At 41.3% G+C, this 12,071-nt stretch overlaps 1 protein-coding gene across 1 annotated transcript in view; it reads right to left on the reverse strand.

Moving 5' to 3' along the window:
• Positions 1 to 12,071, reverse strand: part of SCARF2 (scavenger receptor class F member 2) — a 319,293-nt gene that overhangs the window by 162,405 nt on the left and 144,817 nt on the right. The window contains exon 3 of the mRNA XM_077461426.1: positions 2,471 to 2,572. Coding sequence (XP_077317552.1) covers positions 2,471 to 2,572 — 102 coding nt within the window. The remainder of the gene's footprint in view (positions 1 to 2,470; positions 2,573 to 12,071) is intronic.

Consider the following 12,071-nt stretch of genomic DNA (forward strand, 5'->3'; position numbering starts at 1 on the left):
AAATAAAATAACATAAATCTTAACGCCTGAAGACAACTTTACAACTTTGACACGTGCTAGTAAAACTGTACATATTGGGGGTTATTTACTAAAGGAAAATCCACTTTGCACTCCAAGTGCACTTGAAAGTAAAGTCGCTGTAGATCTGAGGGGGACATGAAAAAACAACATTTTAGCTTGTGCATGCTTGGATGATAAAATCAGCAGAGCTTCCACTCATCTCAGATCTACCCCTTAGATTTAGAGAGACTGCACTTGAAAGTGCACTTGCAGTGCAAAGTGGATTTGCCTTTTGTAAATAACCCTCATTGTCTCAAGTACTATTCAGATGAATTATACTCTTTTTCAGGACAAGTTGGGCTTTTTTGATGGGGAGAGAACAACAGGGGGGCTAATGACTGTGAAAGCAAAGTAGAGGTTATCACAGCGTTCATGAAATCAGGAACTGGGCCTCCCGATTCCTGATCATTAGTAAGAGACCTAGAGATCAGAAAACGAAACACTGCCAATGACTGTGATCCTAAACGTGGAAAAGTGGAAGGATTGGCACTAGCTATGGTTGGCAAACTGGAAACATTGGCACTGGCTGTGATCAGCAAACTGGAAACATTGGCACTGGCTGTGATCAGCAAACTGTAAAAACTAGTGCTTACTGTGATCTTCAACACTGGCACTTAGTATGATCAGCAACACTGGCACTTAGTATGATCAGCAACACTGGCACTTGCTGTAACCAGGCACTGGCACTGGTTGTGTATAAGTGGCAATGTAATAGGGGGTGCATGTGCAGCTCAGTGTACATTCCACAGAGGACTGCAAATAAGCAGATGAGCATACTTTATTGCAGTAGAGACATTACATGTCTTTTCTGCAATAAAAGCCTGCCTGTTCAGAATTTTTTTTATTTTTTACATTTAGTTCTATTTTAAGAATTGGAGAGCTGCAATATTATGCATTTTTTTATTCTGGATTAAGATATGCTTTAAAGGATTGTGAACTGAGTCTTATGTTTTATCTACAGATATGCAATCGGGTAGATTTACTAAATACAAATAGACATGGCACTCTACAAGTACAGTTTCTCCAAAGCTTGGTAGAGGAGGTAAAGCTTCACTTTACAAAGAATACCCATGCAAATATTATTATTCATATTATTATATTAGTATTCTATAGGATTTATAGAGCGCTAACAATCTGTGCAGTGCTTTACAAAGGATACCCAATCAAATGCATTTTTTGCTTGCACATGATTGGATGATGAAAGTCAGCAGAGCTCTCCTTCATTTATTAAAGTGGTTGTAAACCCTTACACACCACTTTTACCTTATTATAGGCATACATGTAGGTACTAGAAATAGCTCCTAAATCTGCACGGTTTAGGAGATATTTACCATATACGCTTTTGCCGATATCATTGGCACATGCGCACTAAATTTCTTTAGGGCTCATGCCGTGAGCGTCGGTTCCCACACACATGTGCGGGAGTCATGTCACAGTACTCTGGCCAGTCACAGAGCCAGAGTCCATGGCCCTGGAAAGAAGAGGGGTGAAGAGGAAGAGGAGTGAAGATGCAGCCACCAGCGGGGACCTCAGTGACATCACAGGCTTTGTTTACAGGTAAGTGCAACATAATGGGCTAGCATGTGATGCCCATTATATTTTTACTCTGCAGGGGAAAAAAGAGGAAGTAAAATCCATCAGGGTTTACTTCCTCTTTAAATTGGGGTGCCCCCTAAAAAAAAATATTTAAAAGTCAGCAGCTACAAATACTGCAGCTGCTGACTTTTAATAATCGGACACTTACCTGTCCCAGGGTCCAGCGATGCGGGGGAACGAAGCCCCCCCCTCGTTCCCCGCTTCGCTCTCGGTGCCGGCATTCTTAGTGTGGGCAACCGGCTGTGACTTCACAGCCGGGTACCCACTGCGCATGCGGCGCCGCGCGACGTGAAATGCCGCAGTCATCTGGGACACGTGACAGGTCCCAGGTGACTGTGTGGCGCTGAGGGGAAGTGATGTCACCAGCCCGGGCAATGAAGAAGGCAGACTATGAGGGACCCCCTAGCAACAGGCATTTACAGGTGAGTAAATTATTTTTTTCCAATTATTTTTTTTTTTTTATACATTTTAAGCCAATTTTTTTTTTTTTGGGTGGAAACACCACTTTAAGCACTGAAGCGACTGAACTTGCAAAGTACACAGTATATTTGCTTTTAGTAAATCAACGCTATAGTTATATAATAATAAAAATAAGTAAAGATGTCATTTTGTTACATTTGTGCACTGAGCAATGTATACTAAGATAATTAGTATTAAAAATGACATATACATCCCTACAATTACAAATACAAATATGAAAAAGGATACACAATGAACCAAAATTTCTATAATTCGTTTTCTGTTAGAACACACATTGTAAACCAGACCTATGTGACACATTCAATTAGAAATATGATTAAAAAGCAATACCTACTTGTTTCACAATTGGCACCAAAGTATCCATGACGACAACGACACTCGTTGGGCCTGACACAGACCTCATTCTTCTTGCATGTAAAGTTGCCTTCACAAACAGCTAGGAAAAAAAGAGAAAACAAATTTAAATACCGGCGCTCAAACATATCTACCTCTTTTTTGTATATTAGTGCGCTGCAATCCCAAGTGCCCCCTCACCTGGATGGGGAAAATATGTAAAAACTGTGTTTGAGAATTGCACCCCCTATTACTTTTATGTACTATAGAAGTTCTGTGTTGTACATAAAAGTAATAGGGGCGCAATCCTCAAACACAGTTTTTAGGAAAAAAAGAGGCATTACAAAAATCACAAAATATTACAATTTAAGCACACATAAAATATGATTATTGTGCACGTGCTAAAAGAAAGAAAAAAACAAATATATTATCAAGTGGAATAAATAAAAAAAAATAGTGTTGTGTAGCTTACTATGAAATAGGTACTGAAGTTCTGATAAAAACAAGAGTTGCCCAATATTAAACATCTTGTGTTGCCACTATTGTGCCACCCATCCTATCCCAATGATGCTTATAGGCTTATTCTATAAAATAAAGCAACAAGCAAACTGCAAAGTCCAGCATCCCATCCCTAATCAGGGTTCACTGTACTAATGACAGCCAGTGCACTATGGACTCTGAACACTATGATAAATGGTCTTTGTACTTTTTGAATATATTGCTATTGCTATAATGCTTCTGCTTTACAACAAAAAAAAATGCACTGTCACTGTACTAATGACAATGGCAGGGGTTAACATGCAGTTTATCACATGACCATGGTATACAGATCAGCCAAAAAGATATAGTGGCAGTATTTAAAGAAGATTTATAAGCTGAACTATTTTCATATTACCGGGTTTAGTAATACTTTAAGCTTTGACAAAAAACCTGGAACCTGGAATTTTAAAAAGATGCCTAAATTTCATATATAACTGACTTTACAAAGCTTTGTACCAGAAACACAACAGGACAGATGACATTAAAATGTTAACTTTATATCTATAGTAACATTCTTACTGTTTAAATTGGAAAAAAATGAATTTTTCTATTTTTACTTCTTTTGTCCCTATTCAATAACTCTTGTAAAAAAAGATATATCAATACAAGAAAGCCTAGTTTGTTATCCCTAAAAGTAATGTATGACTGTTGTATGATTAGTTTTTTGTTGAATTGATAGAAACAAAGCTGAAATGTGAAAATGGCTTTGGAGCTATACTGGTCCATACATCAGGCTTTCTGCATGAGAGCCACGGCAAGAAGTCTACAGTGGGTACATCTGAAATGACCTTTTTTGCATTACAAATATGTAAAAACAAAAAGTATCCTCAGATCAATGAATACCAGCTAAAGGGAAAGGGGCACACTAGTGCACCATAGTCAGGGGGGGGCTGAGCCAGGGGGCAAGGGGCATATGAACCCTGGGCCAGTACAAATATATGATATGGTGGGCTGGTGGACCTAAATGGCAATACTCCCTAAATTGGACCTCAGAGCAAGATCTCCAGTAGGTGACAAGAGTATTGGTAATATCTGCATGGTATTTTTTATTTTTTGCAGGTCCATGGAATCTTCATAGAGCAATAGCCATCTTGTTTAACTAATAAAATACTATAAAATAATTTGCACCCCCCCCCCCTTTTCCGTTTTTAGCATTTACAACATGTTTATGTGAAAAAAGGTGTGTCTCAATAAATCATGTCTTGATCAAGACTCTTCTGCATCTGGGACACTCATGGGTATGTAAGATTGCTTGCCCACTGTTTTCACCTGCCAATTGCTCCACCACTATTGTTTCCTGTAGTGATGTAGTGGTCGGCTGGTGGCACTACAGCATTCCGACGCAGAAGTGTCAGATGATGAAGATTTTGGGGCACTGGTAATGAGAGGTTATTCTTGATCTTCTTCCACAAGGGTCATTTGGACTAAAAATACTAGTGACACTTTAAGATAAAGGGGTTTATTTACTAAAGGCAAATCAACGTTGCACTGCAAGTGGACTTGAAAGTGCAGTCACTCTCTAAATCTAAGGGGTAGATCTGAAATGAGTGGAAGCTCTGCTGATTTTATCACCCAATCATGTGCAAGCTAAAATGCTGTTGTTTATTTTCCTTACATGTCCCCCTCGGATCTACAGAAACTTTACTTCCAAGTGCACTTTTAGTGCACTTTGAAGTGCACTTGCAGTGCAAAGTGGATTTTCCTTTAGTAAATAACCCCCAAAGTGTCCCTAATTACTTGCTAAAACTGTTTATAAAAAGGTGGATATATTTTAATATTTTAAATGTTTTTAATAAAGCTAAAAAAATATACAGAGAATGCAATAACTGAGATGAATGCTGTCCATACATTTTTTTCTAACAATTGCACCTGCTTTTAAGGCCAGCCATAGAAGGTTTGAATCTCGGCAGGTTTGCAGGAAATAAATGAGCACAATTTCCCATCAACACAGACAGTGCTGACAGGGGAATCCCTCCTTCCCTCGCCCGCACCCCGCCGGAAGAAGACAAATGCTCGGTAGGAGGGATTCCCCTGTCAGCACCGTCTGTGTTGATGTGGAATCGTGCTCATTTCCTTCCTGCAAACTATGGTTGCAGGAATGAAATTTGCACTGTCTATGGCCTGCCTCAGCAGCTTTTTATAAAAAATGTGATTTATAGCTTCAATAAAAGCTATAAAAACATTATGAGCTTTGGCTTTTCAAATCTTTTTTTAAAAAAAAGCTTTCGAACACAGAAGTGATTAGATTTATCATGCAACCCACCCTGTTTATATATTAAAATCGGTATGTTCGGCATAGTGGTAGGCTGTGTTGATCATTAAAGTTGAAGTTTCTCTATAAAAAAAAATCCAATTTAGCTTTACTGAGCTAACTTACATGTAAGGAACTATGTCCTCGGGCATGCAGGCAGCTGGATCCTTTAGAAATCCTCAGTGCAGGGATGCCTTGTCCTCTTCCTGTCTCTGAACCACCAGCGCTGTGGAGGTTAAAAGCTTCGGTCCTTTGTGAAGCTGCTGTGAAAACATCTCAGATGAGATTTTTTTTTCCCTCCTCCTTCATTGAAAAAAACATTCTTTCACTGATTTTGGTGCATGTAACATCTGTGAAAGGGGGACTCTGATACGTCACTGGAATCTCTCCCTCATTCCCAGACCTTGCTACCGGTAGTGAAGGCAATGAAAGAACATTTCTCAATGGAGGAGGAGGAGACGAGGGGGGTTCCTTGTTGGTAACTTTTTCATGGCAACTACCCAGATGACTATTATCCTCCACAGTGCTGGAAGTTCAGACAGGATGAAGATCGGCACATCCTTGGAGTGAAAATTTCGACAGGATCCAGCTACCTGCACGACGTGGGATATACTTCAATACAGCTAGTTTAGTTCACTAAAGCTATAAAGCTATAGAGAATGCTTTTTATAATGGCTAAACTTTAGCTTTAAACTCAAAAGCTCTCTGAAGTTGCTTGAAAATTGCCATGGGTATGGTCAACATTAAATTTTCCACAAAGCAATGTTGCTTTTATTAACGCAATCCATTGTTTAAAATGGAAAATAATAACCTGAAAGACTACAGAAATTATTGTTTTTTAACGGGGACATAATGGCAAATTTTTAGTCATTTAATATTAAATGTTTGTCTAACAGCTTCCTGTCCAGAGAATGTATATAGGCATCCTAGACTGGAAGCAGTTATACCAGGATCATGGCTGCATGCGGGTGTAATTTTTAGAGCCAGCAATCAGTTTTACTGTAAAAATGATCTGAGTGTTTGTACAGCCTCCTGATCACTTTTACAGGGCTTGGAGGGGGAACCCCCTTCCGCCACCATTCCCGGGCTCTCTTGTTTCATGTGGGAGTCCAGGACCTTTGAAAGTGGTCAGGTCAGCAGCGCACAGAGGAGAAGGAGGAACATCTGTTCCTTCCCCTCCTCTGTTATTAATGAAGCAAGGAGCAACGAGAATTTTGTCATTTTCGGATTTTCATTTCTTTGTCTACCTGGCCGGTAATGACCAGGGAGTCAGACAATGAAATGGCAGCAGGGTCTGTTGATGTAGTAGAGGTGCAGCAGAGATTGTGAATGCTGCTGGGGAGCAGCAAAGATGCACCAGCGCCTGTAGGTGTAGCTGTGGTGCAGTAGTGTTGTGTGCAGTAGCAGAACTACCAGTGTCGCAAAGGTGGCCCTGTTCTGCCACTGTACGGGGGGCCTGCTGCCTGCCACCCACTGCCTGTGGCCTGAAGGTTCTTCTACTAATGAGACAACAGCAGGTACACTGGGCACTAACAGGCACACAGTATCCATACATCCTCTCCGTCTGCCAGTTGAGTTCAGTAGGGAGATGCCATGTCGGGAGGTGAAGACTGAAAGAGAAAATCAGCTGACTGGGGCCGGGCCAGTAGAGTGAAGGGGCAAGAGCTCTCTGCCATGTGAGGAGACCCCATGTTGGGAGAGCTGTCACTGGAGACACGTGAAGGAAGGAAGCAAGATATACACTAAGACTAAGCAAGGAAAGGGAACCGAGAGATCTGCAAGTGAGTGACACTGATCCCATCCCCCCATATCAGAACTGCCACTGACTGATTCCATCCGCTATATCAGCACTGGCAATGACTGTTCCCATCCCCGCATATCAGCACTGCCATTGACTGATCCCACCCGTCCCCATATCAGCACTGCCACTAAACTCAATTCCCTCCACCACGACTGATCCCACCCCCCCTCACAACTGCTACCACTTCATCCTATCCTCCCCCCCACCACCACCACTGATCCCACCCCTCCCACCACCACTGCTGGCACTCATCCCATCCCTCCACCACCGCTACCACTGATCCCATCCCATCCTAACACCCTTACCACCACCGCTGCCACTGATCCCATCCCATCCCCCCCACCACCACCTCTGCCCCTGATCCCATCCCCCACACCAACTCTGCCAATTATCCCATGAGTTTAACTACAGGGGTTACAATTGAAACCAAGCCCCATGCTCCAGGGAGCTCAAATGTCACCCCTGTACACCTGAATAGAGGAGGCAGTGGGGACAGCATATAGAGGAATCGATGCCCTCCATTTTCCTCTTGTAGCCCCAGAAAACAAGCTTCTCCTCTCCCTCCTGCAGGCATTCAGCGGCTGCAGGAGGAAAATGGAGGGCATTGTTTCCTCTATATGCCGCCCCCACCGCCCCTCCTAACCAGGAGGTGAATAATGTGGGTACTTGAATGTGGGTACTGAGCTGAATAGCTTTGATAGCAATCACTTGTGGCTGTGGGAAACAGAGAAGGTACTGGTGCTGTAACAGAGAAGGTACATAACTGTGACTAATATGTATAATTACCTATTTACCCACCTGAAAAAATGTATTTTTTAAATACGGTAATGTTATTTAAGTCCTGAACATAATAAATATATGGAAAATAATAAATCATTGGTATTATTATATTATTATTCTACAGGATTTATATAGCACTGTCTGTGGAGCGCTTTACAAATGTCAAAAATGCCAAAATAATATCGGCCATATAGTAAGCTAATTGTTTTCAACTACTCACATACAAAGCAATAAAGCAAGTGTTGCTATGTGAATATTCTGTCCCCCTTTAGTAAATCAACTCTACTGCGTCAGGGGGAGCATTAAAGAACAATTTCACGGCAAAGCCTGTGTATGTACTATGACTGCCTGTGTGTACATATATAAATATGCAAACAAGTTTTTTAAAACATAAACATATCATAATATGTAAAGTACATGCTTAGCTAAAAAAAAAAAAAAAAAAGTACATTCCTTTGCCAACAAATTGAAATGACAAAGTAATGAGAGGAGGAAAATCAGCAGTTTTATGCCTATTATTTAATTCTGACACCTTTGCAGAAAGCTGCATAGAGCCGAGGTAGAGTTGTGTGCTTTTGACACTGCTCTGTGCCTGGATACTGCAGATAATTATTAAATGTGTCTGTACCCGGAGAGAATTTTCTATTATACTGTAACATTAATTCAGACTCTGACAGGGTGTGGAAACATGTTACGTTTTGAGCACAGAAGTCATTTTGTTTCTTTTTGCTAAAATCCTACAAAACTTTATTTGTTTTTTTTTCTTCAATGTTTTTCTTAACCGGCTCACGCAGATATACTGCGGCAGAATGCCTCTCCTGGCTGAAATCCCATATGGGTACATCCTTCCCCTTTTCGGCAACCAGAGGGCGCGCTGCACTGCGGGGGGGAACACAAATCCCTGTGCTGTCAGAGGAGAGGAGACATGTTGTTTGTTCTTAGTAAGTAGGAACAGCGATAGGTCTCCTCTCCTACTCAGTCCTATTCCCATACAGTTAGAACACACTGAGGGAACACACATTTAACCTCTTGATCGCCCCCCTAGTGTTAACCCCTTCCCTGCCAGTGGCATTTACACAGTAATCAGTGATTTTTATAGCACTGATCGCTGTATAATTGTCAATGGTCCAAAAAATGTGTCAAAAGTGTCCGATCTGTATGTCACAATGTCACAATATTGCTAAAAATCGTGGATCACTGCCGTTACTAGTAAAAAAAAATGCCAAAAATTTGCCATAAATCTTTCCCATAGTTTATAGACGCTATAACTTTTGCGCAAACCAATCAATATACACGTATTACCAATTTTTTTTACCAAAAATATGTAGAAGAATATATATCAGCCTAAACTAATGAAGAAAATTTGGGAATATTTATTATAGCAAAAAGTAAAAAAAATATATATTTTTTTTAAATTGTCGCTCTCTTTTTGTTCATAGTGCAAACAATAAAAACCGTAGAGGTGATCAAATACTACCAAAATAAACTCTTATTTGTGGGGGGAAAGGATGCAAATTCCGTTCGGGTACAGCATTGCATGACCGCGCAATTGTCAGTTAAAGCAACGCAGTGCCAAATTGTAAAAATAGCTTTGGTCAGGAAGGGGCTGAAGTGGTTAAAATATATGCGAACCCTCCCCTTGTAAAGCAACCCATTCACTTTGAAATAGAAATGCAAGGCAAAGCGTTTGTTTATATATAAAAAAATATAAATGCTTTTTTTCTTCTTATTTAATAAATGATCACATAATCTCTGCTTTCAATTGCATAAGGGGTTTGTGAGAGCTGGGGGTGGAGATTGCAGGGGGCGTGTCAGCAGGGAAACAGTACAGTGCAGGGGCAGGTCAGCACAAAGCCGCGTACACACGAGCGGACTTTTCAACGTCCAAAGTCCGACGGACTGAGTCCGTCAGACTATTCGATCGTGTGTGGGCTGCAACGGACTTTTGATTCGCCAAAGTCCGAAGGACTTTAGAATATGGAACATGCTTCAAATTTTCCCGACGGAACTCCGCCGGACCCGGGTCCCTTCGAAAACTCCGCTCGTGTGTGTGCTATTCCGACGGACTAAAACCGACGCTAGGGCAGCTATTGGCTACTGGCTATGAACTTCCGTATTCGAATCCAGTCGTACGTCATCACGTTCGAATCCGTCGGAGTTTAGTGTGATTGTGTGTGGCCAAGTCCGCTCCGCCGAAAAGTCCGTCAGAACTCCGTCGGAACTCCGGCAGAACTCCGACGGAACTCCTTCGGAAGTCTGTCGGACATAAGTCCTCTCGTGTGTACGGGGCTCAAGTCTAACCATTGGTGGACAGCTCACCAATTCTGGTATTGATGTCATATGCCTAGCTTGGTCAGTTTGAGGCTGGATTCACACTAGCTGTGGCAGCAGCAGGGGTCAGGTGCGTCCCTGTACACTGTTTCATGTGCGAATCAGGTCCGAATTTTTGGCTGAATTTGCTTCTGAAATGGAGCTAAAGATGCGCAGGACCCTTTTCCAGTGCACTCTGCGGCTGCCTCGGAGCTGTGTGAACCAGCTCCATTAAGAGTCAGTCAAAGTCTCCTTTCATGCGAATAGGATGCCGGGAAACCCTCATCCAATTTGCATCAGTGTGAACCCAGCCCTAAAGAAGAAAGCAGGGTGACAGGCAGAAACACCAGGTATTTCACACAAAGGAAAAAATACAAAGAGAGCAGGATACTTTTTAACATAAGTACCTGGTACAACATACACATTATTATACAGGATTTATATAGCGCCAACAGTTTGTGCAGAGCTTTACAATATGGGGCAGACAGTAGTTACAATACAAATCAATACAAGAGAGATCAGAGGGCCCTGTTCATTAGAGCTTACAATGTAGAAGGGCGGGTCAGGGTTATCAGTAATATGAACTGTTGCAGTAACATACACACTTTCATCTATTCTTTGTCAGTCCTATGCACTAAAATCGATTATCTATATCAGCATAGTATATTTTACAAATTTTGGTCTGCCAGACTGCGAGTCCGGCGGACAAATTTTGGTGCAAAACTACTTTCTAATCCCGCCCGACTTTTGGGTAAAATAAGTCCACCGGCGCCCACACACGGGCACATTGACTCGAGTCCGCCGGACTTTTCCACCAGATTGTTTGATCGTGTGTACGCGGCATTTGAATCCAGAAAAGTCCACGTTTACCTAGCGGTAATCCCGAGTCTGGCTCGTGTTGGGAATTTACTAGCAGGAGCGGTAACCCCGAGCCAGACTTGGGATCGCTTCGCTGGATGCAGGGGAGGACACAGGCAGAGTTACTTACCTTGTCCCCTGGATCCAGCGATGTCCCCCGCGCTGTGTGATCGAGCCATCCTCCACTCGATTCACAGTGCCGAATGCCGCCGAGCTCCGTTCCCTGTGACGTTACGGAGCACGGGAGCGGAGAACGGCGGCAAATTCAAAAAAGTAAAAACACACAAAACACACACAGCACTGTAATCTTACAGATTGCAGTACTGTATTAAAAAATACACATCCCCTTTGTCCCTAGTGGTCTGTGCAGTGCCCTGCATGCACTTTTATATTATAAATACTGCTTTTTCTGCCTGGAATTTGGAGATTGTCCATAGCAACCAGAAAGTGTCCCTTTTTCAGTGTTTTAGGATTTGATTAAATTATTGAATAATTTTTATTATTCTTTATTATATTATAAACTTTATCATACCCAGGATGTCTGCTAGACTTTGGTTTGAAGAGATTTAAGAGCGTTATTCCTAAAAATTACAGGACTACAATATAAAATGCCAAATTTCCATGCAAAATAATTGTACCGCTTTCAGCACCTAAATCCAGACTGAATCATACCGCCAGGGAGGTTAATAACGCAGCCCAGTAGGATAAAAATTTTATTAAATTACAGAAATATAAGGTCCAGATTTGTAATCGCAAACAAGATCTAAACATTTTAGTAAAAATACTCATTGACATATTGTAATATATTAATTAAAGATGAACTCTGGGCACAAAAAATGTTTATTTAAATATTTTCCTCAATAGCCACAAGGAATTTAATTTAGTGTGCACCAACTGCCTTCCAAAAGTCAGAATACACATGCCTCTTGTATTTAGACAATATTTGCTTATCCTGGAGTTCATGTTCAGTTAATGTTAATATGTTTATAAAATTATAGTTATTTCAGTACTTAGAGTAAAACTGGTCGAGTTAGGAATTAACTAGGCAATCACTCCATTAAT

The sequence above is a fragment of the Lithobates pipiens genome, unplaced genomic scaffold, assembly GCF_037356315.1.
Source record: "Lithobates pipiens isolate NorthernLeopardFrog02 unplaced genomic scaffold, aLitPip1_a1.2 Scaffold_3, whole genome shotgun sequence".
NCBI lineage: Eukaryota > Metazoa > Chordata > Amphibia > Anura > Ranidae > Lithobates > Lithobates pipiens.